General features: G+C 33.7%; 2 protein-coding genes and 1 long non-coding RNA gene across 4 annotated transcripts; 1 reads left to right on the forward strand and 2 right to left on the reverse strand.

Annotated features, from left to right (window-relative positions):
• Window positions 1-1,472: 1,472 nt before the first annotated feature.
• On the reverse strand, window positions 1,473-5,658 carry LOC104906091 (probable serine/threonine-protein kinase PBL7). 2 transcript variants are annotated; one of them, XM_010694806.3, is made up of 5 exons: window positions 5,186-5,658; window positions 4,389-4,582; window positions 3,324-3,513; window positions 2,495-2,886; window positions 1,473-1,956 (listed from the first exon to the last, which is right to left on the reverse strand). In XM_010694806.3, the coding sequence occupies exons 1-5, from the start codon at window positions 5,286-5,288 to the stop codon at window positions 1,687-1,689; spliced, it is 1,149 nt and encodes a 382-aa protein (XP_010693108.1). In that variant the 5' UTR covers window positions 5,289-5,658; the 3' UTR covers window positions 1,473-1,686. The 2 variants fall into 2 exon arrangements, with proteins under 2 accessions (XP_010693108.1, XP_010693107.1); XM_010694805.3 differs by having other exon boundaries at window positions 4,389-4,585.
• Window positions 5,659-8,562: 2,904 nt separating this feature from the next.
• On the forward strand, window positions 8,563-10,199 carry LOC125494824 (uncharacterized). Its single transcript, XM_048638655.1, has 2 exons — window positions 8,563-9,303; window positions 10,071-10,199. Exons 1-2 carry the CDS (start codon window positions 8,563-8,565, stop codon window positions 10,197-10,199), a joined length of 870 nt encoding a protein of 289 aa, XP_048494612.1.
• Window positions 10,200-18,265: 8,066 nt separating this feature from the next.
• LOC125495192 (uncharacterized) lies at window positions 18,266-24,057 on the reverse strand. Its single transcript, XR_007271882.1, has 2 exons — window positions 23,530-24,057; window positions 18,266-18,691 (listed from the first exon to the last, which is right to left on the reverse strand). It is a non-coding gene; the product is annotated as an uncharacterized LOC125495192 (long non-coding RNA).
• Between the last annotated feature and the right edge of the window lie 1,535 nt (window positions 24,058-25,592).

Consider the following 25,592-nt stretch of genomic DNA (forward strand, 5'->3'; position numbering starts at 1 on the left):
GAACCCTTCAACAACACAGTGCTAATAGCCTTAAAATATGGATCATGTGCCTCTCACTAATGGAAATTTGACCACTTCATATATCTATTGCACCCTCCATTAGGGATGGCGTTTACCTTGTATGCTTGCATATTTTGTATACCCGGGTCGCACAGAGACATTCAAAAACGAAAAAGCTTATTGTCAAAAAAAATTACAACCATATGACTTTTGCATTATATATATGCTTATTTTGACTGTAATTTATTAATATATAAAACAAAATTAAATTATGTAAAATGTTGTTAAATTTGGCTCAACTCTCAAACAATTATTTCAAAAATATTAAGTTGTAATTTGTACCAATATATAATCAAAGATATTAATAGTCAAAATTACGTGTTGGAAAACGTGCAAATTCACGATGATTTTATAAGAAAAACATTAAGATACTTCCTCCACTATTCCTTATTCTTTGTTCCTATGCTTTGTCGGGGTCAAGCTTCATATTAATTTTCAGTGATTCATAAGAAAAAAAATATCTATACAAATATACTAAATAACGTTATTGAACAAGTCTACATGTCACATGACACTGTCCCTTTAGTTGTTTCATTCCATGCCATCAACCTACATTAAAAATTAGAAATATGCTTCGTACAAGATTCAACCAAATGACTTCAAGTTAATAAACTAAAAATTCTAATCAATGAACTATGCAACATTAAATGCCATTCTTTAACATGAAGATATTAATAACACGGGGCATGGTCCGTGCCTAATAACTCGTTAACACGTTAAATCTTGTTAGATTCCTTATGATTTATAATTTCCAAAGGCATTGAGCAGCTAATTAGAGAAAGAGGGAGCAAAAATAAATTGACAGATTGTCAATCATATTGCACTACAAAATATAAACAAAAAAAATGACAACATGGACGGTCCATCTACTAGATAAAACGTTAGGGATATACGAGGAGAAAAATCAGGAAGTGTCAGATGACTTTTACTTTTAGAATAGCTAGGACTCATAATATGAAGATGGATGATATAATTATTGACTCTTGGCTTAGTGATTAAGATTGAGGTGCTGTGAACTATAGGTGACAGGTTCGAATCTCCCTCCTCTTCTTTGTATTGTACTGCCTTGGTGGCTCATATGGATAAAAAAGAAATCACTAAGATAAGGCAAATTCTGAATTGAGATGTAGGAACACCTTTTTTGCCCATGACAGTCTAGTATGATAATTAATTTAAATATTGTATTGATTAAGAGATGTTGAACTATATGAAATTACAGATGGTATAATGTTATATATCATATTTATCACCAACTATTATGATAGTTTTGTAATGGTAGTATTTTTGTTTCAATGCATGCATCATCAGTGATTCAATATTCTTTTCAAAAATAATTCCCAACTGTTAGGAACTGCGCAAATCTTATAAAGTAATTCTTATATGCATGGTAGTAACTAGTAAACTATAGAATTGTATAAACAGGGTCACTATATATATAATATTACTATAAGGATTCATGTAAGTACAAAAGATTGATGACGAATTTTTCTATATGTTCTACTCCCTCCTAAGTGCTTGTTTATTCACTACTGTAGAACTCAACAGGAATAACTCTCCTAAAACCTACCAACTAAACATTTTGATACAGCCCAGATAAATTACATCACTGTCTATAAAACACACAGTTTACTTTGATGATTCTCTTCTGGCTCTGGGAGTGGAAGTAGCTGAGTAAGAATTGTGAACAGGTTGAGCCTCTGGATTATATTTTTGGGAAGCAAGGTAAGTTAAAGCTGTAACGACATCTGCCATAAGGGGTCTCATATTAGGTTGTTCTTGAACACACATTGCAGCAACCGCTAGTGCTTGATACAACCCCCTTGCTGGATACCTGCCTTGGAGCGCTGGGTCCGCTATCTCACTGAACTTCCTTCTGTCCTTGAAGAGTGGCCGTGCCTGCACCAAACAAAACAAACAATGTATAAGTAAAACAGAATTCAGATTTACATAACCAGAAAAATAATGCTTTTTTTATTGCTTCTTTTTTGCCAATCAGGAGACAGGAGTACTCCACCCCACTTCCTGACTAATGCTGAGCAAGGGGGAAAAAACGGTTCTTCCAGTCCTACGTGGATGGTACTTAGGTAAGTCAGGGGACAACAGGAGGATTTTTTTTTCCCGCGTTATTGAGGAAAATTGTTCATTAAGCAAAAGGTTACAACTTTTGTTCATGGGTGCTGAAAATTAAAAACATGATCTATCATTGTACAGTATATTCTTTCATTCAGAAAACTATATAGAGAAGCCAAAATAAACAGTGGTCTTAGATGTTCCAATCCCAACATCAACTTTCTAGATGTTAACACAATTACACCCTTCTTTAAAATGGAAGACATTTATTTGATCGTGTTGACAATCAACCAAGGTAATGTAGGGATTCTTAGCAGCACATAGTTTCAAGGAAACAAAGATGAATAAGCAAGAGATCTCTTACCCACGCTACAAGGTTGTGCTCTGCATTACTTTTTGATTTGTCAATTGCTTTCCTCCCAGTAATGATCTCCAGAAGTACGACCCCAAAGCTATAAACATCTGATTTTATAGTAAGCTGACCAGTCATGGCATATTCAGGAGCACAATATCCATATGTTCCCATCACTCTGGTTGAAACATGGGTCTTATCCCCAACTGGCCCCAACTTGGCCAAGCCGAAATCAGATAGCTTTGGTTTGTAATCTTCATCAAGTAATATATTAGCACATTTCAAATCACGATATATAACTGGCGGGCTTGCTTTATCATGCAAATATTCCAAGCCTTTGGCTGCGCCTGCAGCTATTTTCATTCTAGTATTCCAATCAAGTCGTCTCTTGTCAGGAGGAAGGTCTGGTACAATATAATCGAGGTTAGACATACATGTTTCATCTGCAAGTCAAAGGAGAAGACAGAACTTGCAGCAGTAACACAAAAACATACATAAGACACCTTCCATTACATTATGATGTTCCCATTTTCTATTTCACAGTTCCAAATGCACATCTATAAACATAAATATCTCTAATTATATACATATTGAAATGAATCTAACAAGATCACGCATTGTTTGTCTTTATATATTGGTCAAAATTTGTGGCAAAATTTTTGACTCTATGACTGAGAAATTCCAAATTGGAATATCAAATAGAATGGAGGAAATAATAAGCATGAATCCTTATGCATTCCAGACCTTTATAAGCACTTGTGCCTATAAGGCTCTACCAAAATAAGATGGATGATGAATTTGTTGAGCAAAACCAATAAAGAGTGACCAGCTAAAATCATACCATATAGATGGTCTTCCAATGATCCCAGTGGCATATACTCGTACACAAGAAGCCTTTGATCTCCATCAGCACAGTATCCAATTAAGTTAACAAGGTTTGGATGGTGAAGTAGGCTGAGCATTAATACTTCAACGAGGAATTCCCTATTGCCTTGCAGCCCATTATGATCAAGTCGTTTGATTGCAACAACCTGCATCAAGATTCATTGTCCTATAGGTGTTCAAAATATATATAAAAATCTAAAAGTAAACTTCACATAAGTTGGGGTAGATTCAACTTTCAGTCACAGATACACACACAAGCTCAAATGTTCAACTCATCATGCAGGAAACAATAAATCAAGAGGATAAACTAAACACCCCTCCACTTTCTTAATACTTTTTGGAAAAAGTCTTTCTGTGAGAAAGCATCATGCATTAAGCAATCAAAACATTGACTCCTAGATGACACCCTCTAGAAAGCTTTACATTCTAACCCAATAATGTTATTGCACCATTGGTCATGTTTGGTAATTGGCTTTTCACCAGCTCCGATTGGCTATTATTATTTCTGTGACTAAACAACCAAAATATTGGGTAAATGGTATGAAAAGCCAGCTTTTTAATCAACATGAAAAAGCTGAGTCAGGTAGTTTTTTTCTCACCGTTTTTGGTTTTCTTACGCAAATATTAGAATTTTGCTTATAATAGTCAACTTTTTGTCAAACAGCTAAAAATGCAAGCGAACTAAAATAGTTAATACAAACAGCTAACACAACCAAATGGTCAAACATGTTTAGTGAACCGGCCAACGACCATTGTTAAACGAGGCCAATATGTTTCAAGAGGGCTCATAATAGATGACACACTTAAGCCGAATCTTTGAGCCTTCCAATATTAGAAGTAACAGGCATATCGAAAAAATTGGCTTGATAATGAAACTACACATGACAGAAGAAGTCAAGTAAAACAGAAACCAAACTTCCAATATCAATCTAACAAATTAAGAAAAATAGTTAACAACAAATTGAGTACATTGAAGTCGATTAGAAGGTTAAAAAAGTTTCTTTTCAACTGGAGTAGTCACCTGGCAAGAATTTTCCAGCTGCCCTTTATAGACACGCCCGAAACCTCCTTCACCAACCAGATAATCAGCCCGAAAATTCCTGGTTACAGCTGCTAATTCACGAAACGTGAAGGTCTTAACAGCAATATTATCTGATTTCCCATCCTTTGTACATTCTTGTTTGCCATCCACTGAACCATTCAGCTTAGACTTATCTGCTAAAGTAAGAAAAATAGAAGGCATATAATATCACCATCATTGTATGCAATAACAAAAATAGTGTAAAAGTAACACCTTAAATTGATAAAAGCAACTATCAGAAAAACACACACTTTGATCTTTCAACAACTAATCTCAAAAAGTTCACTGGAGCTAAATTGGACAATTTGGGAGTACAACATCCATGAACCGACATCCGAAAGCAGCATAAATTAATAAAATCATCATTCATCAGCATTTAATTTGCCAAATAATTCTTCAAGATTACTATAATTACCAAAAAGAATATATATTTTTGCTCAATTATTATACATCAAATAAAGAAGGTAACCCTGAAAAATCTCCACTATCACCCAAACAACCAACATAGTTGAAATTATTGAAGTAGCTAACAAAACATTGCAATAATTACATACTATTTGACCCAGAAAAGACAACCAGCTAACTACAAAATTAACAAAAAAAATGCAGACAAAAGACACATCAAGAAAAAAAAAAATACCCAAAAGAATGATAAGAAAAACCAATCATTTGAAGAAAAATTTAGCAACAGAGCAGTTAAAATTACTCTTGCAAAAGTACCCAAATGAGGGAATCACCTGAACTTGATGAGGAAATCTGATGCTCTAGTATTTGTTTTCTGCTCCTTTTTTTCACATTTTCAACGGATTTTCCAGTTCCTGTACAAGGAAACCAACCCATAATTTTATTAAAGTAGCCTTTTCTTTTTTTTGCACTTTTGCTGTGATTCTGAGAAACACAAGTGGTGACAGTATTAGTAGTATTTATAATGGATAATCCAATGAAAAGGTCAACAACAAGAACAAAAAAGTGTTGCACCAAAACCACGACTTTTGGGGATTGTCTTGGCTTATTTACAGAGATAGTCAAAGAAATGGGAAGATTTACACTGAATTAGACAATGAGTAGTAGTATTATAGTATTGGTTTGAAAAAATGATGGAAGGTGTCTCTTTCGTTGCTCAAATTACTGCCTTTTTATAAAGGGCATGTGTAATTGTGTAGTAGTCGGAGCTTTTAGAAATACTACAACCACCGAGACACCCAAAACTCCGTTTGCTGTCAACCATTTTAATTCCTCTTTTCGTCCCATATTAATACTTTAATGATTACTGGGGCACGCACTTCTAAACAATAAATTGGGTTTGTTAAAATTATAACTACTTAGTTGTGTAAGAGAGCGTCTAATTTTAATTTTAAATTAGGTACGATCCTAGCCCAATATTAAGAAGAGAATATGCCACCTTTTTTTATTTTTAATATAGTGACTAGTTTAATCTACTTAGGGACCAGGTTAATCTATTTCGTGATCAGTTTGATCTATTCAGTAATTACATACTTTAATCCATTCAGTGACTAATTTAATCCATTTAGTAACTAGTTTAATCCATTTGGTAAAACTATCGAGTTACTTTTTTGAAATTATTTGTTGTAAAAAAAGGAAGGAGAACAGAAGGGATGACTAGTATAGTGTTCGGTTAGAGTGAAATGAAATGGGCTTGTTAGAAAAATTCAGTGTTAGGTTCGTCTAATTTTATGTTAAAATTAGACCGCCTATTCTAATAATTTGTGAGCTAGTTTTTAGATCTTTGCAAATTACAGTTTTATTAATACTCCTTCCATCCCGTAATATAATGCTTGTTTCTTTTTTACACGGTCTCCAAGATAAACATTTGACCGTTGATATCTTCAATTTCTTATTGACAAAAAATCTAAAAAAGTTGATATTATGAAACTACACATTGAGATAATTCTAACAAGATCCCACATGGATATGTTTTATTTTACATATACAAATGAGAATATTTGATCAAAGATTTTAAAGTTGGACCTCAAGAGAGAGAAACAACCACTATATTATGGGACGTGGGGTGTACAATTAAGACATTAGGATTTTCAAGAGTTTTGCATGCTTCTCTCTCTAGGATTCTCTCTGCGTAGACTCTACGTAGACGCCATGACAAGGAAATCCAGAGCAAAGCAGAAGGCAACTCAGGTAAGCTCATCAAATGTACCAGGCAAGGGACCATCTGAATCTCAAGCAAATAAAGTGAGGTTAGTTGATGAAGTCATGTTCATTGCAGAAATGGAGATTGAAGATATTCAGGAGGAAATGGCGGAATTTCAAGACGAAATTCTATCTCCTCGTTCTTCCTTGAGGTCTCTACATCAATAATCCATGTTTAGAGAAAACTTCTCAGATTGGTTGAAGACTATCCAGAAATCGGGAGAAAGGTTGATTCAGGATCATAGTAAGCGTTCTCGAGTTGAAGGTATTATTGCCCCTGTACTAATTTTATTCTCACCTGAAAATCAAAATGACGATTCAAATGTTGTTAAAATAGAAATGGAGGACTTTCAATTGGAAATTGATTACTGGAATTCTGCAATATGTTGTTGGTGCTAATCCTCCTATTCATGTTATGGAGGGTTTTTCCCGGAGAATTCGGAGGAATTATGGTATTGACAAAGTAGGTTTGGCTAAGAAGGGAATTTATGTGGTTATGTTTACAACAATGGAAAAAAGGGACCTAGTTCTTGCTGGAAACCCACCTTTTTTGACAGTAAACCTATGATCCTGAAACCATGGACGTCAGAAGTTGATATGTGTAAAGAAGATATTAATGTGTTGCCTATCTTGATCCAATTAATGATTGACTTTAAATACTAGGGACAGTCATGTATGGAGAAAATCATTAAGCCTTTAGGCAGATTGCTTAAAATGGATCGAGCAACTAGTAGGAGGGACAAGTTACAGTATGCCAGAATCATGGTGGAGGTGAACACAGGACAACAATTCCATGAGAAAGATTTATAAATGAAAGAAACCTCATGATGGAAGTGCCTATTCACTATGAATGAAAGCCTATTCAATGTACCTCTTGCAAGCGTATGGGGCATGATGAATCTAAATGTACAAAACCTATTGTGAGGAAAGAATTGAGACAGAAAATTCTGCATGTTCCTGGAGAGGGAGTGAAGCCAGTGGGTGTCACATATGACCAGAAGGTTAAGGATTTTCAGCCAGTTAGAAATCCGGCTAGAAGAAGTTTAGCTAGTTCTGTTGCTGCCCCAACTCAAAACACTTTTGAAGCATTAGGAGAAGCAAAGTCTGCTACTGAAAGGATTTTTATACAGAGTGATGCATGAGGAGGAAAATAGTCCACAAGTGTAGCTGCAGTGATGATAGGATCGGTGGAATGTGGTTTAGGTGGGGCAAGGGTGTTAGGAGGTAGTCAGTCTCCTAAAAGTCCATGGATAAGGTAATGGTATGGAATGTTAGGGGGATCAACAACCAACATAAACAAAAGGATGTTATAAGGTTCCTAAATAGGCAGAGTGTTGGTTTAGTTGATCTCTTAGAAACTGAGGTAAAGGCTCATAATATGAGGGAGCTTTATCTTAGTTTGTTTGAAGGGTGGTGTTTTACTTCAAACTCTTCTTTTCATAAGGGAGTGAGAATTGTGTTGGCTTGGAATCCGCAGGGTTTTCATGTCAATATCAAAAGTTGCTCAAGTTAGTTGATCCACCGCTTAATTCTACCTGTTAGTGGTCTTCCTTAGTTTAGTTGCTCTTTTATCTATGCATGCTTCGAATGATGCAAAACAAAGAGATGTTGTATGAAAAGATTTAGAGGACATAATAAAGGAGACTAATAGTCCATGGATGGTAGTGGGGGACTATAATTGTGTTCTCTATCCAAATGAAAGAATTGGGTCCATAGTCAAACATCAGGAGGTAGAGAGACTGCAACAATGTGTTCATAGATATGGGTTGCGGGATATGGCTTGTACAGGGAATGAATTTACCTGGAATAATAAGTAGTTTGGTGAGAATAGAGTATTTTGCAAGCTAGACAGGTCCATGGTAAATCAAAAAAATGGCTTGATATCTTTCTCACAACAGTGACTCATTTTATGCCTGAGGGACATTTTGATCACTGTCCAATTGCTATTATGGTGTATCCAACTGTAGTAATTGGCAAACATCTGTTCAAATACTTCAAAATGTGGAGTAATGCTCCCAATTTTATTGAAGTTGTTAGTGACAGTTGGAATATGATAGTTCATGGAACTCTTATGTACATAGTGGTTCAGAAACTGAAAAATACTAAGCATGCCTTGAAGAAAATGAATGCTGAAGGCTATTCTGAAATTCAGAGCAAAGATATTATGGCTTACAAGAAAATGATCGAATGCCAAGATGAACTGCAGAAGTATCCTCATGATGAAGTCATTAAAAATGAAGAGTTTGAAGTTGTGATGAATTATAGGAATTACCTTGAGTTCCTAGCTTATAAGGCAAAATTGAATTGGTGTAGAGATGGTGATGAGAATACTTCTCTTTTCCACCAATCAATAAAAGCCAGACTATTAAAGAATACTGTCTATGCTATCAATGACATGAATGATCATTGGCAAGATAATCTGCAAGATGTTAATGAGGCTTTCTTAGCCTATTATGAGCAACTTTTGGGTTCTCCCCTAGGGAATAGAACAAGAGTTAAAATGATGGTGATTGAAAAGGGTCAAGTGCTGAGTATGGATCATATCCAATTGCTAGAAAGGCCTTACATAACTCAGGAGGTTAAAATTGCTTTATTCTCTATACCAAGAGATAAAAGCCTATGTCCAGGTGGTTGTGGGACACATTTCTTCCATGAAGCTTGGTCTGTTATTGGTGAAGAGGTGACTCAGGCAATTCTGAATGTTGTTCATTCTTGTAAACTACATACTGAACTTAATTATACTATTTTAACACTTATTTCTAAAGTGTCTTGTCCTAGTTCAATTAGTGAATTTAGACCTATAGCATATTGTAACACTCTTTATAAATGTATCACAAAAATGCTCTGTAATAGGCTGAGTATAATTCTCCCTGAAATTATCGATGAGAACCAAGGTGCATTTATAAAGGAGAGATTCATAGCTACACATATGGTATGTCAGGACTTGGTTAGACATTATGGTAGAAAAAAATGTCAAACCTAGCTGTCTTGTGAAGCTAGATTTAAAAGAAGCATATGATACAATTGATTGGGACTTCCTGGAAGAAATGTTACATGCTCTTAAGTTTTCTGATAAATCTGTAAAGTTAGTCATGACATGTGTCAGAACACCAAAGTTTTCACTTATGGTGAATGGCTCTTTACATGGCTATTTTGGCTCTAAAAGAGGTATGAGGCAGGGGGATCCCATTTTCCCCCTACTTTTTGTAATTTGCATGGAATACTTAACAAGGATCGTGAGGAAGATGGAAGATCATCCTTTGTTCAAATATCATCAAAGGTGTAAATAAAGCAAGATCACTCATATGGTGTTTGCTTATGACATTATACTATGTTGTGATGGTAGCTTTCCTACTATCTACACAATGCTTTAGGCTTTCAAACTCTATTCTCAGCCTCTTTAGGTCTTCAGATAAGTGAACAAAAGTCTGATTTCTACACAGCTGGGTGAATCAGGAGGTTATTCAAAGAATCAAGGTTGTTAAAGGCTTTGCTCACAGTAAACTCCCATTCAAACATTTAGGAGTTCCTGTTTGTGCTAGAAAATCTATGTGGCTGAATGCAATGGCATTATTGACAAAATGAGTGGAAGGATCAAAGTGTGGAGGAGTAGGAATTTGTCTTATACTGCAAGACTCAGGCTATGTTCAGTTCACCTTATTTTTGCTTATTTCAGATCTAATCAGATCAGATCAGAAAAAATAAGTTCAGATCAGATCAGTTCAGATCATGCTTATATTTAAAAATCATTATATCTTTCATTACATATTAGTAAAAATTATAATAATTGAATATTAATAAAGTACTCATTGAGACGAATCAAACAAGACCCCACATGGCTATATTTTTTCTTATATATTGAGAAAAATCTAAAAGATAAGATCTTGTAATCAGAAAAAATAAGTTCAGATCAGATCAGATCAGAAAAAATAAGTTCAGATCAGATCAGATAAGTTCAGATCAGAAAATTTCAGGTGAACTAAACATAGCCTCAATTTGATTAATTCTATTTTGCTTAGTATACATCAATATTGGGCACAAATCTTCATTATTTCTAAGTTTGTACTAAAGGAAATTGAAAAAGTGTGTGGGGCCTTTCTTTAGACTGGTGAATATAGTAGTAGTAGGCCAGGTAATCTTCCTTGGGAAAAAGGTATATTTGCCTAAACAAGCAGAGGGACTTGAGTAAGACAAGTCAAGATTTGGAATAATGCTGCCATTGCAAAATATGTTTGCGCTATCACTACAAAATAGGACAATCTCTAGGTGAAATGGATGCATGAAGTCGACATTTAAAAAAGCTGTGTGGTGGGATTGTGAACCACCTCTAGACTGTTGCTGGTACTAAAAGATATACAAGATAAAAAATGCTTTGAAGCTGTTGTATAGTGAAGAGGAAGTGAAGAGTATGACTCGGTTTAGTATCAAACAAACTTATCAAAGAATGATAGGTGAGCAAGATGTTGCTCATTGGGACAAATTAATCTGGAACAGGTTATCTATCCCTAAACACAGGATGATTTGTTGGTTAGTGATGCATCAGCGATTAAGAATAACAGATATCTTGGTTAAGATTGGAGTTATGAATTCTAACCCTTCCTTGCTGTGTGATAATGGACTGGAAACTCACAATCACTTATTCTTTTAATGTCCATATGCAGTCAAATGTCTAGATTTGGTGAAAAACTAGCTGAAACTTTCTACAGTGCATAATGTCATTCAAAGGCAGATCCTTTATTTACAGAAGAGCAAAAGATCAGGGCTACAAAAGAGGATTTTAGCTGCTATATTTAATGGACTTGTTTATTAGTTGTGGTGGGCGAGAAATGAAGCATCTTGGAATCATGTGATTTGGAGACCATAAGTTGTGTTTAATAGGCTAAAAAAATTAGTTCAGTTACGAATTAGCCTTGTACTTCCTCAGAAAATCACTCATAGAGAGAAATTGTGGATATAGAGAAGTTTAGTTGATGTATAAGTTTGTCTTGTGCTTCAGTTTAGAGGGGGCCAACCTAGTTGGGCTACTCTATTTGTGAAGTTAGCTCAGGTTGTAAATATGTCTCTTTGGTGATTTATACTACATTTTACTTAGCACAAAAAAAGACATTAGGATTTTCTGAAGTTCATGGTGCGAATATTAGCTAATAATTTGAAGTTTAATAAACGTTTATTGAAAATATTCTGAAACTGGCTTATGATGGTCGGTGGCTCAGGTGACTAAGATTAATTTCAAATAAAAAATAATTAAAAAATTCTTTACTCTGTCTATTGCTTCTCTTTAGGCTCGGATTAAATTACAAGTAATGTCACTAGCGCTCAGCCATTCAAGTAATCCACTCCCGCTTTATGTAGTTCGATCAGCCTTAATCTCAATTTATGCTTCCCTTAATTTTTTTCGACGTTAAAAACCTTTTCTTGGTAATTAAAAATTGAGTACTCAGTGGCGGACCATCAATAGTTGTGTATCCGTAGAAACTTCTTCAGAATGACGCATTTTTAGAGTAATAGAAGATAGAGTTAAGTCAGTGTCACAACTAACTGTGTCCTATATGGTATAAAAAAGAGTTTAAAATTAGTATAATAATTTTTATTCTGCAACTATCAGAATTATAAATTTGTAGAGCATATGGTAGATAACTAAACATTAAAGATTTATGATCGTACTTTTCTCCTTGAACTTCTTTTACCCTCACAACTTCAAATAGTTTCCTCAAATCGCTTCAACCTGTCAATTTCTTACCTAAAATTAATTATGTGTATTTTCAGACCATCCTTCTTCTTGCACCCATTTGATTTTCGTGGAAAATTCAAGGGTGCAAACAATTCACATCAAGCTATGGAAAAAAGAAATTAAAAAATTTAAAGTTTAATAATATTTTTTGATATATAATATTACACTTAAAAAACACTTACAAGAAGAAATTAGCGTTTGATTCCAAATGACAAATGGAATAACAATATCGTGATTTTTTTCCCCAACTGAAATATGCAATATCATATTCTATCTCCCCCATCACTATACGATAAGAAAAATCATACCATGAAAACAATTTCACCAAAATGGGGTATTACCACAACATAGAATAACACAAAAGAATCTTCAAGAAATTCAACCTTTTATTTAACACTTAAACTTTAAATAACGGGGATGGCTAGTGTAAGTGCAAGTGACACTCAAGAGGGGGGGTGAATTGAGTGTTTGTTCGAATTTTGTAGATTTTTCGATCAATTGTAAGAACAGTTATGGAACAGTTCTCTAGCAGCGGAAATAAAAACAATGAATAAACAACACAAGATTTTAACGAGGTTCGACTTCTAATAAGTCTACGTCCTCCACTCACTCACTCTTTTATTAATCAACTCAGAATAACAAAAGAATTACACTCAATCACTTATGCACCTATGCACAAGATGATTCCCCAACTTCCACCTATGGAAGTTCGACCCAACCACCAACTATGATGGTTCAAATGAAGTTGATCCCCGATCAACTTCCCTAGCAAACTGAACTCACAATTTGCTCACTTACAACAAGTTTTCTCTCAAGAACAAACATCCTTAATACGCTTAGAATGAGAGTAGTTTTAGTCCTTATTGTGGTATTAGGGTTTATGCTAGGATTGAGAGCTTGAGAGAGAGAATGCTTTTGCTTAGAGTATTATGAAAATATGCGTGCAAAAGCTCCTACGTTTGTGTGCTAGCAGAACTCCTTAAATAAGCCTTTGGTAAGTAAATACTACATAATATTATGAGAGTATATTTTCCTCGGAAATATGGAAATTATTCCAAGGAAAATATACTCACTGAATTTATTTGATATCAAATAAAATCAGTATAATATCATATAACACACTTACCATACTTAAGAAATCTTGCTCATACAACAAACCATGCATCAATTTTACGCGGAAAAAAAACTTTCCTAAAATACGAATGCATGAAATAAACCCTAGAGGACTGGTTCAGATCTGTTCCCAGACTGTTCCAATCAACCAAGTTTACTTGTAGTTGTGTATGACAAGTAACCGAGGTTTCTTGTCATCCACAACTAACTCATCTCTCTAGTTTCAAACCTTTATAGTGCATTAAAACCTTTATACCACTTACATTGCATCTAAGACCTAAAGGCTACAACTTGATCTTGGTCTTCATGCAATTCTTCAAGACTTGGCTTCACTAGCTTCGTCTTTCTATCCATTAAACTTGTACTTTGGCACCTACACATGCAAACAGAAACATGCATGCAATATAATAATTCAATGTGGTTTGTCATCACTCAAAACTCAAAACAGGGAACTCAACAGCTAGGGCTAAGCACAAAACAAGAATAAAAGAAAAAGGAAAGAAAAGAAAAATGGCAAACCTTACAACTACGGAAAGATCGTCGGCGAAGGAAGGGAAAGGTTAGAGAAAACGAGGTTAAGGTTTCGGAGAAATGAATTGGAGAGAGAAAGAATAAGGAGAGAGAATTGAGGTTCAGGTTTTGGAGGGAAACAAAACGGAGAGAGAACGAATAAGGAGAGAGAAAATGAGGTTAAGATTTTGGTGGAAATAAACTAGAGAGAAAAAGAATATGGAGAGAGAAAATAAGGTTAGAATTTTGGGGATTTCAATTAACCGAATTAGAGGTTTAGGATCTTGCGTTCATCTTGCATTTTATTTCCTATTAGCATTTATACTAGGTTTTGGCGCAAATTTGTAACTTGTTCAATAACGTCAATGTTTTTATGCATTTTATGCGTGGAATTTGCTGCCCACAAATAATTTTTTATTTAAAAAAAACATGAAGTTTGTTCCACATATTTTGCGGCGGCAACTCATTGTATCCCACGAACTGCGTTATCTTCTCATCACTGTACATTACGTGAATTTCATTATATTTTTATTAGTAGTGAGAATCTTCTAGGTTAGAGAATAAAAAAGCTCATTAGAATATAAAGGCGAAAACGTGAAAGAATGGGGGTGATGGTGAGCATATTTACACTGCAAAACTGCACAAGTAATTGTTGAAATTAGGGAATAATTTTTGGAAGCAACTGACTATGGAAATTTTCATTGATTTTGATATTAATAAAAATTATATGCTTGATTGATGTTATGATTGAATGATATAGAATTAATATAACAGATTGTGTGAATAATTTTTTATCCTTTATAAGCTACACGTTTGTGGGAAGTGATTCATTTAGTATTGAAATTCTTAACATAATGGTTAATCTAATTGATTTATTTATTAATCTAATAGTGATGAATTGTAGTATTTGGTTAACGCCTAAAAATATGAGATAATAATGAAAGGTCTAAAGACTAATGACACGTGGTAGATTTGTGAAATGCAAGGAGAAACCGAGGAGTAATGTGAATCTTTGAAGCCTATTGGCTTGACACCTAGGAATATTTTGTCTTTTTTTTATTAGTATATATGATATGATGATATAATGATTGCATACACACATTCACTCATGCACCTAATTTTCGATATGAGGAAAAAGATGATGGAGAAGGAATCCTATTATAAGGAAAGAGATGAGGGAGAAGAAATCCTCTGAAGTGCCTAAACAATATAACAAATACAACTAATTTGTAAAAGAAGGGGAATTTAATTTGATAAAATAGTCTAATTAAACCCTAAATAACTAATATTGCAGCTTTATAATTATAATCCTACCAACGCCATCTTTGTTAAAGGAATAAATTTGTGGTAATAATGATTCGAGTTACCCCAAAATGTCTAACCATTTTTCATTTACTGCTACCCCAACGATTGATACGGCATGTCGTTGTTGTACTGAACCCCTGGGTCCTCTTATGCACATATAGATTTATTCGTAGATGGCCTAAAATCCATTGTCCTCGAAACAACCAACAATCAGTCCTTTTGAGATAACATGGAGTAACATTTCATAGAGATCTTCAACTTTCTCTTGAGATCACAACAGTTTGTAACTTGCTAACTTGAATACCTATTTCAATAATAACATGTTCATATTAGTAAATTTAATACTAAAAGTCTATTATTCGCAAAAGTTATATAAATCTACCTTATGACCCTTAGTCGAAGACGCGCCATGTTTGACGATATATTTAATTTCACCACACAACCTAAAGAGCGAGTAGGTGGACAGTTCTTAACGATTTTCTCTACCTCAATTTTTATGTAACACTTTTCGGACCATCCTTCTTCTAGCATCCATTTCATTTTCATGCAAAATTCAAGGTTGCAAGGGGTTCCAACACATGCACATCTGGCTATGAAAAAAGAAGTCAAAAAAGTTCAACAATTTTTTTGAGTATAATATTATATAATAATATTACACTTCAAAAAACGCTTACAAGAAGAAATCAACATTTGATTCCAAATGACAAATGGAATAACGACATCGTGAAAATGTTTTTTTCGCCAACTGAAAAACGCAATATCATTCTCTATCCCCCCATCACTATATGATAAAAAAATAAAACCAAGAAAATAATTTCACCAAAATGGAACATTACCCACAACATAGAATAAATCAAAATAACTTCAAGAACTTAAACCTTTTACTAAACACTTAAACTTTAAATAACGGAGATGGCTAGGTATATGGACAAAACAAGAATAAAAGGAAAGAAAAAGAAAAATGGCAAATCTCACGACTTCGGGAAGATTGTCGGCGAAGGGAGGTAGAGGAAAGAGAAAATGAGGTTAGGGTTTTGGGAGAAATAAACTAGAGAGAAAAAATGATGTTTGGGTTTAGGGGTAAATAAACTAAAGAGAGAAGGAATAAGGAGAGTAAAAATGAGGTTAAGGTTTTGGGGAAAATAAACTGGAAAGAGAAAGAAGAAGGATAGAGAAAATAAGGTTAGGGTTTTGGGGTTTTCAATTAACCGAGTTAGGGGTTTAGGATCTTGTGTTGATCTTGCGTTTTATTTCCTATCATCATTTATACTAGGTTTTGGTGCAAGTTTATAACCTGTTCAATAACGTCGGTGTTTTGATGCATTTTATGCGTGAGGTTTGCTGTCCTCAAATAATTAATTTTTAAAAGCATGAAGTTTGTTCCACATATTTTGCGGCAACAACTCATTGTACCTCACGAACTACTTCTATCTTCTCATCAATGTACATTACGTGGGTTTCATTATAGTTTTATCACCAGCGAGCATCTTCTAGGTTAGAGATTAAAAAAGCTCATAAGAATGTAAAAGCGAAAACGTGAAAGAAGCGGGGTGATCGTGAGCATATTTACACTACAAAACTGCATAAGTAATTGCTAAAAATTAGGGAATAATTTTTGGAAGCAACCGACTATGGAAATTTTCATTACTTTCAATATTAATAAAACTTATATGCTTGATTGATGTTATTGATTAAATGATATAGAATTAACATAACAGATTGTGTAAATGATTTTCTGTCCTTTATAAGCTACATGTTTGTGGAATTGATTCATTCAACATAGAAATTCTTAAGTAATGGTTAATCTAATTGATTTATTTCCTGAAACGTTAGATGATGGATTGTAGTAAGGCCTAAAAATATGAGATATTAGTGAGACATCTAAAGATTGATGACACGTGGCAGATTTGTGAAATGCAATGCAAAATCAAGGAGCAAGGTGAGGCTTTGAAGAATGTTGGCTTTACACCTAGTAATATTTTTCTTCTTTTATTAGTATATATGATGATGATATGATTATTGCATACACACATTCATACGTGCACCGAATTTTAGATATGAGGAAAGAAGCGAGGGAGAAGGAATCCTGCTATGAGGAAAGAGATGAGGGAGAAGGAATCCCTAAAGTTCCTAAACAATGTAACACATACTACTAATTTGTAAGAGGAGGAAAATTTAACTTTACAAATTAAAATAGTCTAGTCAAAGCCTAAACAACTAATATCGCGGCTTTATCAATACCAGTTATTATATCCTACCAATGTCGTCTTTGTTAAAGGAATAAATTTGCGGTAATAAAGGTTCGAGATACTCCCAAAATGCGTACCCATTTTTATCGACCCCTACCCCCAACGATTGATACGGCGTGTCGCTGTTGTACAGAACCCTTGGGTCCTCTTTCGCACATATTGATTTATTCGTAAATGGCCTAAAATCCATTTTGTCCTCGAAACAGCGAACAACCGGTCCTTTTGAGATAACATGGAGTATCATTTCATAGAGATCTTCGACTTTCTCTTGAGGTCGCACTAATACATAATTAACCTTAAGTAACACCCAAAAAACATTATTTAATGTGCTTAAAGTGTTACTATAGATAATAGGTAACACTACTTATTTGGGTGTTACATCTTTCCGTGTTACCTATACTATTAGGTAACACTTTTAAAAGCTTGTAGTAACACTTAAACAAGTGTTACTTTAAATTTTCTTATGTAACACTTTTAATGTCGATTGTTACACTTTTAAAGTGTTACCCTCAATATCTTATGTAACACTTTTTATATCATTAGTAACATCTTATAGTGTTACAATTAGCCTATAGTAACACTTTATTCAACATTATGTATCACTTTTTGCCATCTCATGTAGCATCTTATGCGTTATTAGGTAACACTTTTTACCATATCTTGTAGCACCTTATAGGTAATTAGGTAACACTTTTCTTTGATATATATATTTATTTAAAATTACAATAAAAATACAATCAGACTATATGAAATTGATATACATTATATTATAATAATAATAATTTAGTTTCATACACCTATTAGTGCTATATTTCCAAAAATAAACTAATGAAAAAAATTATGTACTATATAAAATCAGAACTTTCCAACAAGCAACATATTCATATGATAATCTGACATTAGACCTAATAGTCATATACCTCGTCTCCATCTTCTGTCATCTCGACATATGCATGCACCTTCCTAGTCCATTTATGCCAATTTGTCAAGACTTTCAACCCGGAGTTTTGTTGTGAAGACTGATATTTAGTTACAGACATCAATGTGAACATCACTTGAGCTTATTTTTGAGACCTCAGCTATGACCCATACGTTCAAATTAAAGAAGAAGATTGTGGTTGAGTAGAACCAATAAGATAGTTCTCGTCTCCATGAAATATATCTTTCACCTGTAAAAATTATTCAAACAACAAAGAAAATAGAAAAGTTAGGTGGTTACTATTTTTCTTCATTTAGCACACCACACGTACAACCTCATATAACATGGAGACTCATGATTTCATTCATGCGCTCCCACTGCCACACTTGTCGGTCTCTGTCCACTGGTCCAGCAAGGCCTTAAGCAACTATCGTTCTCCAAGCAAAGAGGCAACATTTAATAAGGACTGACCATAATTAGGCAACTCTTGACTCACAAAAAGGTCTGATGCTTAGCTCCTCCTTGTCTTTAATTAGTACTCCTATCTAGGGTGGAAAAAGAGACTCATATGCGTAGAGATGACATACTATAATCAACCTAACTCCAAGATTACAGATAAGACTAATTAGAAAATCTCAAAACTAAAAGATATATAATTTCTCCAAAACGTACTTGCAAAGAGATGGCTTATCTGACCAAATGGTTTGTAAATATAATAGGTAATATAATTTCGAGTCGCCTATCTATACACCTGTGTATAATATATTAGAAAGACCATGATTTTTAATCCCAATATCTCTCTAATATAAAATAAAATGCACCTAATTTGATGGTAAAAGTTGCAACTTATGTATAGAAGATAGCAATATCTCAACAGGAAGATTCTCAAGTACAACTATCAATTACGTGTAGACTGCTAACTAGTGAATTCCTTTCAGTAAGCAAATGACTCCAAATTGATTTAATTCAGCTACTAGTCTAGTTATTACCTTCATATATAACTTTAAACTTGAATACAAGTTTTTCATCTTAAGCAACTTCAGTAAGCTAAATCTATCAGTTAACACTAAAAAAAACCCAATAATTACATTCTAAGTAGAACATAAATTAAAGTCATTAAGAATAAGCTACATGACGCTAGTGTAGACACTTATATAGACATGCATGTAGTCTTTATAACAAATCCTAAGTCTCCGATGATGGATAAAAGTAATACCTAAAGTTTGAAAAAAAAGCTTTAATATTTCTATTATCTAATATATACATCCTTTAGCTCACATTCAAGATGTTTTGAGATTCTTAACCATTGTTTTTCGACATACTGACAGGCTAAAGTCGTATCACCTTATCAAAAGTAATCCTAAAGTCCTCTAACAAATAGTAGTCAGGGAAGTAGGGTCGAATCCACAGAGAAACAGTGTTCTTTTCCTAATTGTCAGTCAAATCTAGAGTATAGAAACGAGTGTTTGTGAATAATTATACTAAACTAGACTATAACTATATCAAGAATTATCAATAATAAGAAGTCTAGGGCATAGGTTCACCAATGATCAATAGTTCGGGATAAAACACAAAAGTCAACAATTAATAATGCAATTAAATAGGTTAATTCGCTCTCTCAAGTCTAAATCAATCATAGAACGGTATTAACAGGCTCTCGCAATTTATTAATACCAACTCTACCTATTGAAACTAGCATTAATATCAAGTTTATACCTCTCGGCGCATAACCTAATATTGCAACACTATAACAATCAAATATGGCCAAATTGGATTGAAAAGTCATAAAAACATTCAATAGGAATCAACATGCATCAATAAAAATCAATACTTTAATAAACATCCCTTCCTAATTGATCATGGATCCCCCTAAACCCTAGAAATAGACTACTCAATCATAATTGGGGAAGACATATTCATAATTAAATAAGCAAACATGAATTAATAATAAAGGATTGAATAGGAATAAGAAGAGAAAAGAAATAATACCAATTGTAGAACCAATCTTGCAAAAATCAAAGCTTCTATTGAAAATTCAATGTAATGGGGGAAAAAGCAAAACTAGGGTTCTTCACTAATTGAGAGAAAAAAAGTTCTAATCTTTAATGAATTAATGATGGAAAAAAACAAAATAGAAAATAAGATAGGAAATAATAATATTCCCTTGAGTCTTTATACCTTTCTATTTCCTAAAACAACTAGAAAAATAGAGTCTACTTGTTTAACAGAAAAAAAAACCCTAGCCTTCCCCTCTCTCCTTTTCTCTCTAAAACCCTAGCCTCCCCGTGTCCTTCTTCTTCAGTTAGGGGCTGCCACGGATGATTTCATCCATGGTAAGCCCCCTTTTCCCTTTTATTTCCAGTTTATAGTTTATTTTCTTGTTTTGTTGAATAAATTAGTATCTTTTTATGAGATTTCTTCAACCCCTGTTATGGGGTTTTTAGTCTCTGTTGTGGAGATCTCCTTCTCCCCTATGGGAGTTGTGAGTGTGGTTGTTTTGTTTTTAGGTATGAGAAATTGTTCTTATTGGTCGAAGTTCAAGACTCAACATGACGGTATTGGAATCTCGGATGCGGTTAACATGACTCGATCCAGAATGCTCTTCCCAAACTATGTCAGAATGATAGACTTCCTCATCAATAGCTGTTTGATTCAGCAAATACAAGGGGGCTGCGCTGTATTGCTCGATCTGGTTCATTATAATTTCTTCGAAGACGAATTTGATTTAACCTTATTTAATTGTATCTTGTTTTTCTTTAATATCTATTGTAGATGTCGTTTGGCCTTCAATTAATGAAATTTCTCTTTCAAAAAAAAGAAAAATAGAGTCTAATTCGTCAAAAGATAAAGCCTTATTCGACTAGGAAACCCGGAATAACCCGTGGCCGCGGGTTTTCGACCTGCGAAACAGCGTCAACTTGTAAAGACCATATCTCGCAAATTAGAAGTCGTATCGGGGCGTGTAATATACCGTTGGAAAGCTCTTCACGTCTAGTTTCCAACCCCACTGGAATCACTAAATTACGATCTCTGGATAATGAGTTATGATCAAAAGAGTGCACATGACTCAATTTCCATACTTCTTTTAATATGTTTCCGCTATGTTTGAGTTGCAATCCGACTCGAAGATGCCCTTTGGACTCCTCATTTGACTTAGCTCCTTCCTAGATGCTTCTCATGCTTAAGCTTGTCCAATAATACTCCAATTATGTTCTCAATATCTGAAAACTATCAAAAATACCGAAAACACACACAAGAGTAATATCTTCTCAACTTAAGTAACTATATGCAATTATGGACTAAGAATGCAACTAAATGATCCTAAAATGCAACCTAAATGCATCATGAAATGCCTATATTAATATGACTCATCACATACTTACCATTAATACATTATAACTAGAGAGCCTTAAGCTCTAGCTTCTCCTTTAGCCAAGTTTGTCCTCATTCTACGTACCAATTCACTTCTTCAAGAAGTTACTAGAACAATCAACCTAATTGAACAAGGTTTAGATCAAAGACGCTATGAATTACAAATTGACAACATAGTTCAAAATGATGCTTACTCAGATTAAACCAAATATCTTTTTCCTCAATACATAGGTTAATTAATTTTAACAAAATACGGTACTAGGAAATGAATAGCTTGTCTAATGTGCTTCAACTCTTCCAAAGTTGAACCTGTATATTGCCAGTACCAAGTTTAGTTGTCCAGATTTTTTGTGAGCTACATAGAATGCACTATATGTCTCATAGAGGATAAGTCCATTCTTCTGTCTATTGTACATAGAATGCACTCTATGTCTCATAGGGGATAAGTCCATTCTTCTGTCTATCATACAACATATGCAAATCATGTTTTGATATGTAATTCCATACTCTTATTTACTAAACTAGAAGTTAGCATTCATGAGTAATACAAGAAATCAACAATTTAGATCTACTAAACTAATTATGAAACTCCAAAACATGTAAAATTAGATATTGATTGAAGGAAGGGCAAATAAATTAATACCATCACTCTTATTCCTCTTCAGTTTCAATTATTCACAAACCAATAACAAATAGGATGAAAAACACACATGGTTGCAGCAAAAGTTGACGAGTACGCAAATAGGAGGAAAAACATAGATGGTTGCAGCAAAAGTCGTCGAGTATGTAAGAGGAACTTGGTTTATACTATATTGGACCAGTGGACGGGCATAACATGGAAATCCTGATCACCATTTTAAAGAAAGTGAGAGAACTTCCCGCACCAGGACCAATTTTAATCCATGTAGTCACAAAGAAAGGAAAGAGTTATCCCCCAGCAAAGCAAGCATTTGATAAAATGCATGGCGAGATTGTAAATGAAACTGTACATCTCATCCAACTAACTTACATTTGATAATTAAATTCTAATGTGTAAATCACACAATCTTCTCAGGGTTTGTTAAGTTTGATCATAGATCATGAAAATAATTCAAGTCCAAATGACAACACTTTCGTATACACGGAACTTTGCCAAATCTTTAATAAAAGAAGCTGAAGTAGATTACAAAACAGTGGTTGTTCATGCTACAATGGGTGGAGGAACATGCTTAAATTATTTCCAAAAGAGATTTTCATACCGTTGTTTTGATGTGGGGGTAGAAAAACAAAACATGCAGTAACGTTTGTAACAGGTTTGGCTATCAAATTAAATAACATATAGAGTTCAAAACCTTATGTTTGCTCATCATAAAAAAGAACTCTTCAAAAGAAAATTCTACAACAGAAATTAATATCTCTAGCCGTGTAATTCTACCAATCAAAGTTCACAAAGCCAACAACCAATTAATCAGATAAACAATCACCAATCACTCAAGATCAGACTTACACATTAACATAAACCTACACTAAAAAAATCAAAGAGAAACTGACCAAATCAACTAAAAACTAGCATTCAATAACAAAATTCCCAAACTAATTAAAATTTAGCACCCCTATGTGCAAGAGCTTCACATGTTTTATGCAATCTAAGCATATAATCCACAATAGAAGCTCAAAAATCTGAATGAAAATTGAAGCAAAATTCTACTAATTTGACAAAAAAAAATGAAGTAATACCTTCCAAATCAGAAACTGGGGCACTGCAAAAAGAAGAGCGAGAGAGGAGAGAGAATTAGTTCCCCAAGCAACACGTAAGGAAATCTGATTCGTCTTCTTCTCCTTATTTGGTTGGTGTCTCTATGTTGCACTTGACGCAAAGTTTCTTCTCCAATATGTCGTTCAACACTACCTCAATCATCCTTCCTTTTTCTGGATGATCATTCGTTGCTCTTTTCGATAACTAAGCAATAATTGAATTTTTGCAAACCCTAGATGTCATGATTGTGGAGAGAGACGGGGAGAACGTGCCATGCTCGAGGGTTGTTCGTGCGTAATGTGTTGAAGTAGTAAAAAAAATATAGTGCTATATTTTTCAATCTTTTTATCAATATTTCCATTTTTGAGGGGAATTAAGGAGATAATGCATCTATACCGCAGTATTGGTTACCAAGAATGTCTTGATCTAGTGATTAAGATCGAAGTGATGTGAACGATGATCACATATTTGAATCCCCCTCTCCCCTTCTTTGTACTACCTTAATGGCTCTACTAATAAAAAAAAAATACTGCAGTTTAGATTGCTCGTTTGCTAAAATAATATTTTATATAAGAAAAAATAAATATTGAAATATGGAGAAAAGAGAAAGAGTAAATTATAAAATGTTATGTTTATTTTTCCTCTTGTAAGTAAAATAACATGTTAATTTAGTATAAAGATAACACTTATGAATTAACTCGAATTTAATTAGATTAAGGAAAACCTTAAGATTCATATTATCCTCAATTTCAAGTTTAATTCTGCAAAAAACAATTTTAAGTCTAATAATAATAATAAGCTAAGCTTACTTAACATCACAATCGTGTTGATTAAGTATACTAGCTAGTGTTAGTAACATTGAATTTCCGTGCAACACCCTAAAAGGTTACCTAAAAGACTTTAAGTGTTTCCTACAAAAAAAAGTGTTACCCTCAAATTTGAAATGCTGTCTATTAAAAAATTATTACTTTGACGTGCTACCATTAAAAAGTGTTAAAAATCCTAGTGTTACTATTTTACAAGTGTTACCTATTGTAAAGTTCATAGTATTACAATTTTAGAAGCATTACTATAAAATGTTACATTTTGTGAAAGTGTTACCTTAAATGTTGCAAATGGTCAAAGTGTTAAAAATTATAGTTTATATATTAAGAAAATCTATAACTTAAAAAGTGTTACCTAAACGTGTTACCTAAAGTCAATTATGTTGTATTGTCGTAACAGTTTGTAGCTAGCTAAATTGAACACCTATTTCAATAATAACATGTTAATATTAATAAATTTAATACTACAAATATATTATTCACACAAATTGTATGAATCCACCTTGTGGCCCTTAGTCGAAGACACGCCAAGTTCGACGATATATTTCACCACGCAACCTAAAGAGAGTAGAGGAGGTGGACAATTCTTAACGATTTCCTTTACGTTAATTTTTCTGTGACTCTTTTCAGACCATCCTTCTTCTTGCACCCGTTTCATTTTCCTATAACATTCAAAGGTGCAAACAATTCCAACACGTGCAGATCTAGCTATGAAAAAAAAAAAGTAAAAAGAGGTTAATAATAGTTTTTGATTATGATATTTTATAATAATATTACATATTAAAACACACTTATAAGAAGAAATTAGCATTTGATTCCGAATGACAAATGGAATTACATTATCATGAAAAGTTTTTTTGACCAAATGAAATACGTAATACGTAATATCATTCTCTATCTCCCAGATCACTATACGATAAAAAAATCAAACCATAAAAATAATTAAACCAAAATGGAGCATTGCGCACAACATACAATAACCCAAAAAAAAACCTTCAAGAACTTCAACCTTTTATTTAACATTTAAACTTTAAATAACGGAGACGACTATGGCTAGGCACAAAACAAGAATAAAAGAAAAAGAAAAAGGAAAGAAAAAAGCAAACCTTACGACTTCAAGAAGATCACCGACGAAGGTAGGGAGAGGCCGGAAAGAGAAAATGAGGTTAGGGTTTTGCGGTAAATAAACTAGGGAGAGAAAATGAGGTTTGGATTTGGGG

This window comes from Beta vulgaris, chromosome 2 (genome assembly GCF_026745355.1).
Source record: "Beta vulgaris subsp. vulgaris cultivar EL10 chromosome 2, EL10.2, whole genome shotgun sequence".
Taxonomy (NCBI): Eukaryota; Viridiplantae; Streptophyta; class Magnoliopsida; order Caryophyllales; family Amaranthaceae; genus Beta; species Beta vulgaris.

Excerpts from the sequence above, each read along its gene's own strand:
- LOC125494824 (XM_048638655.1), top strand. The coding sequence starts at position 8,563 with ATGGTGTATCCAACTGTAGTAATTGGCAAACATCTGTTCAAATACTTC. Across the intron at positions 9,304-10,070 it reads TTGGTGAAGAGGTGACTCAG|GAGGTTATTCAAAGAATCAA; the intron begins GCAATTCTGAAT and ends TGGGTGAATCAG.
- LOC104906091 (XM_010694805.3), bottom strand. The coding sequence starts at position 5,288 with ATGGGTTGGTTTCCTTGTACAGGAACTGGAAAATCCGTTGAAAATGTG. Across the intron at positions 4,586-5,185 it reads GATTTCCTCATCAAGTTCAG|CAGATAAGTCTAAGCTGAAT; the intron begins GTGATTCCCTCA and ends TTCTTACTTTAG. Across the intron at positions 3,514-4,388 it reads AGCTGGAAAATTCTTGCCAG|GTTGTTGCAATCAAACGACT; the intron begins GTGACTACTCCA and ends ATCTTGATGCAG.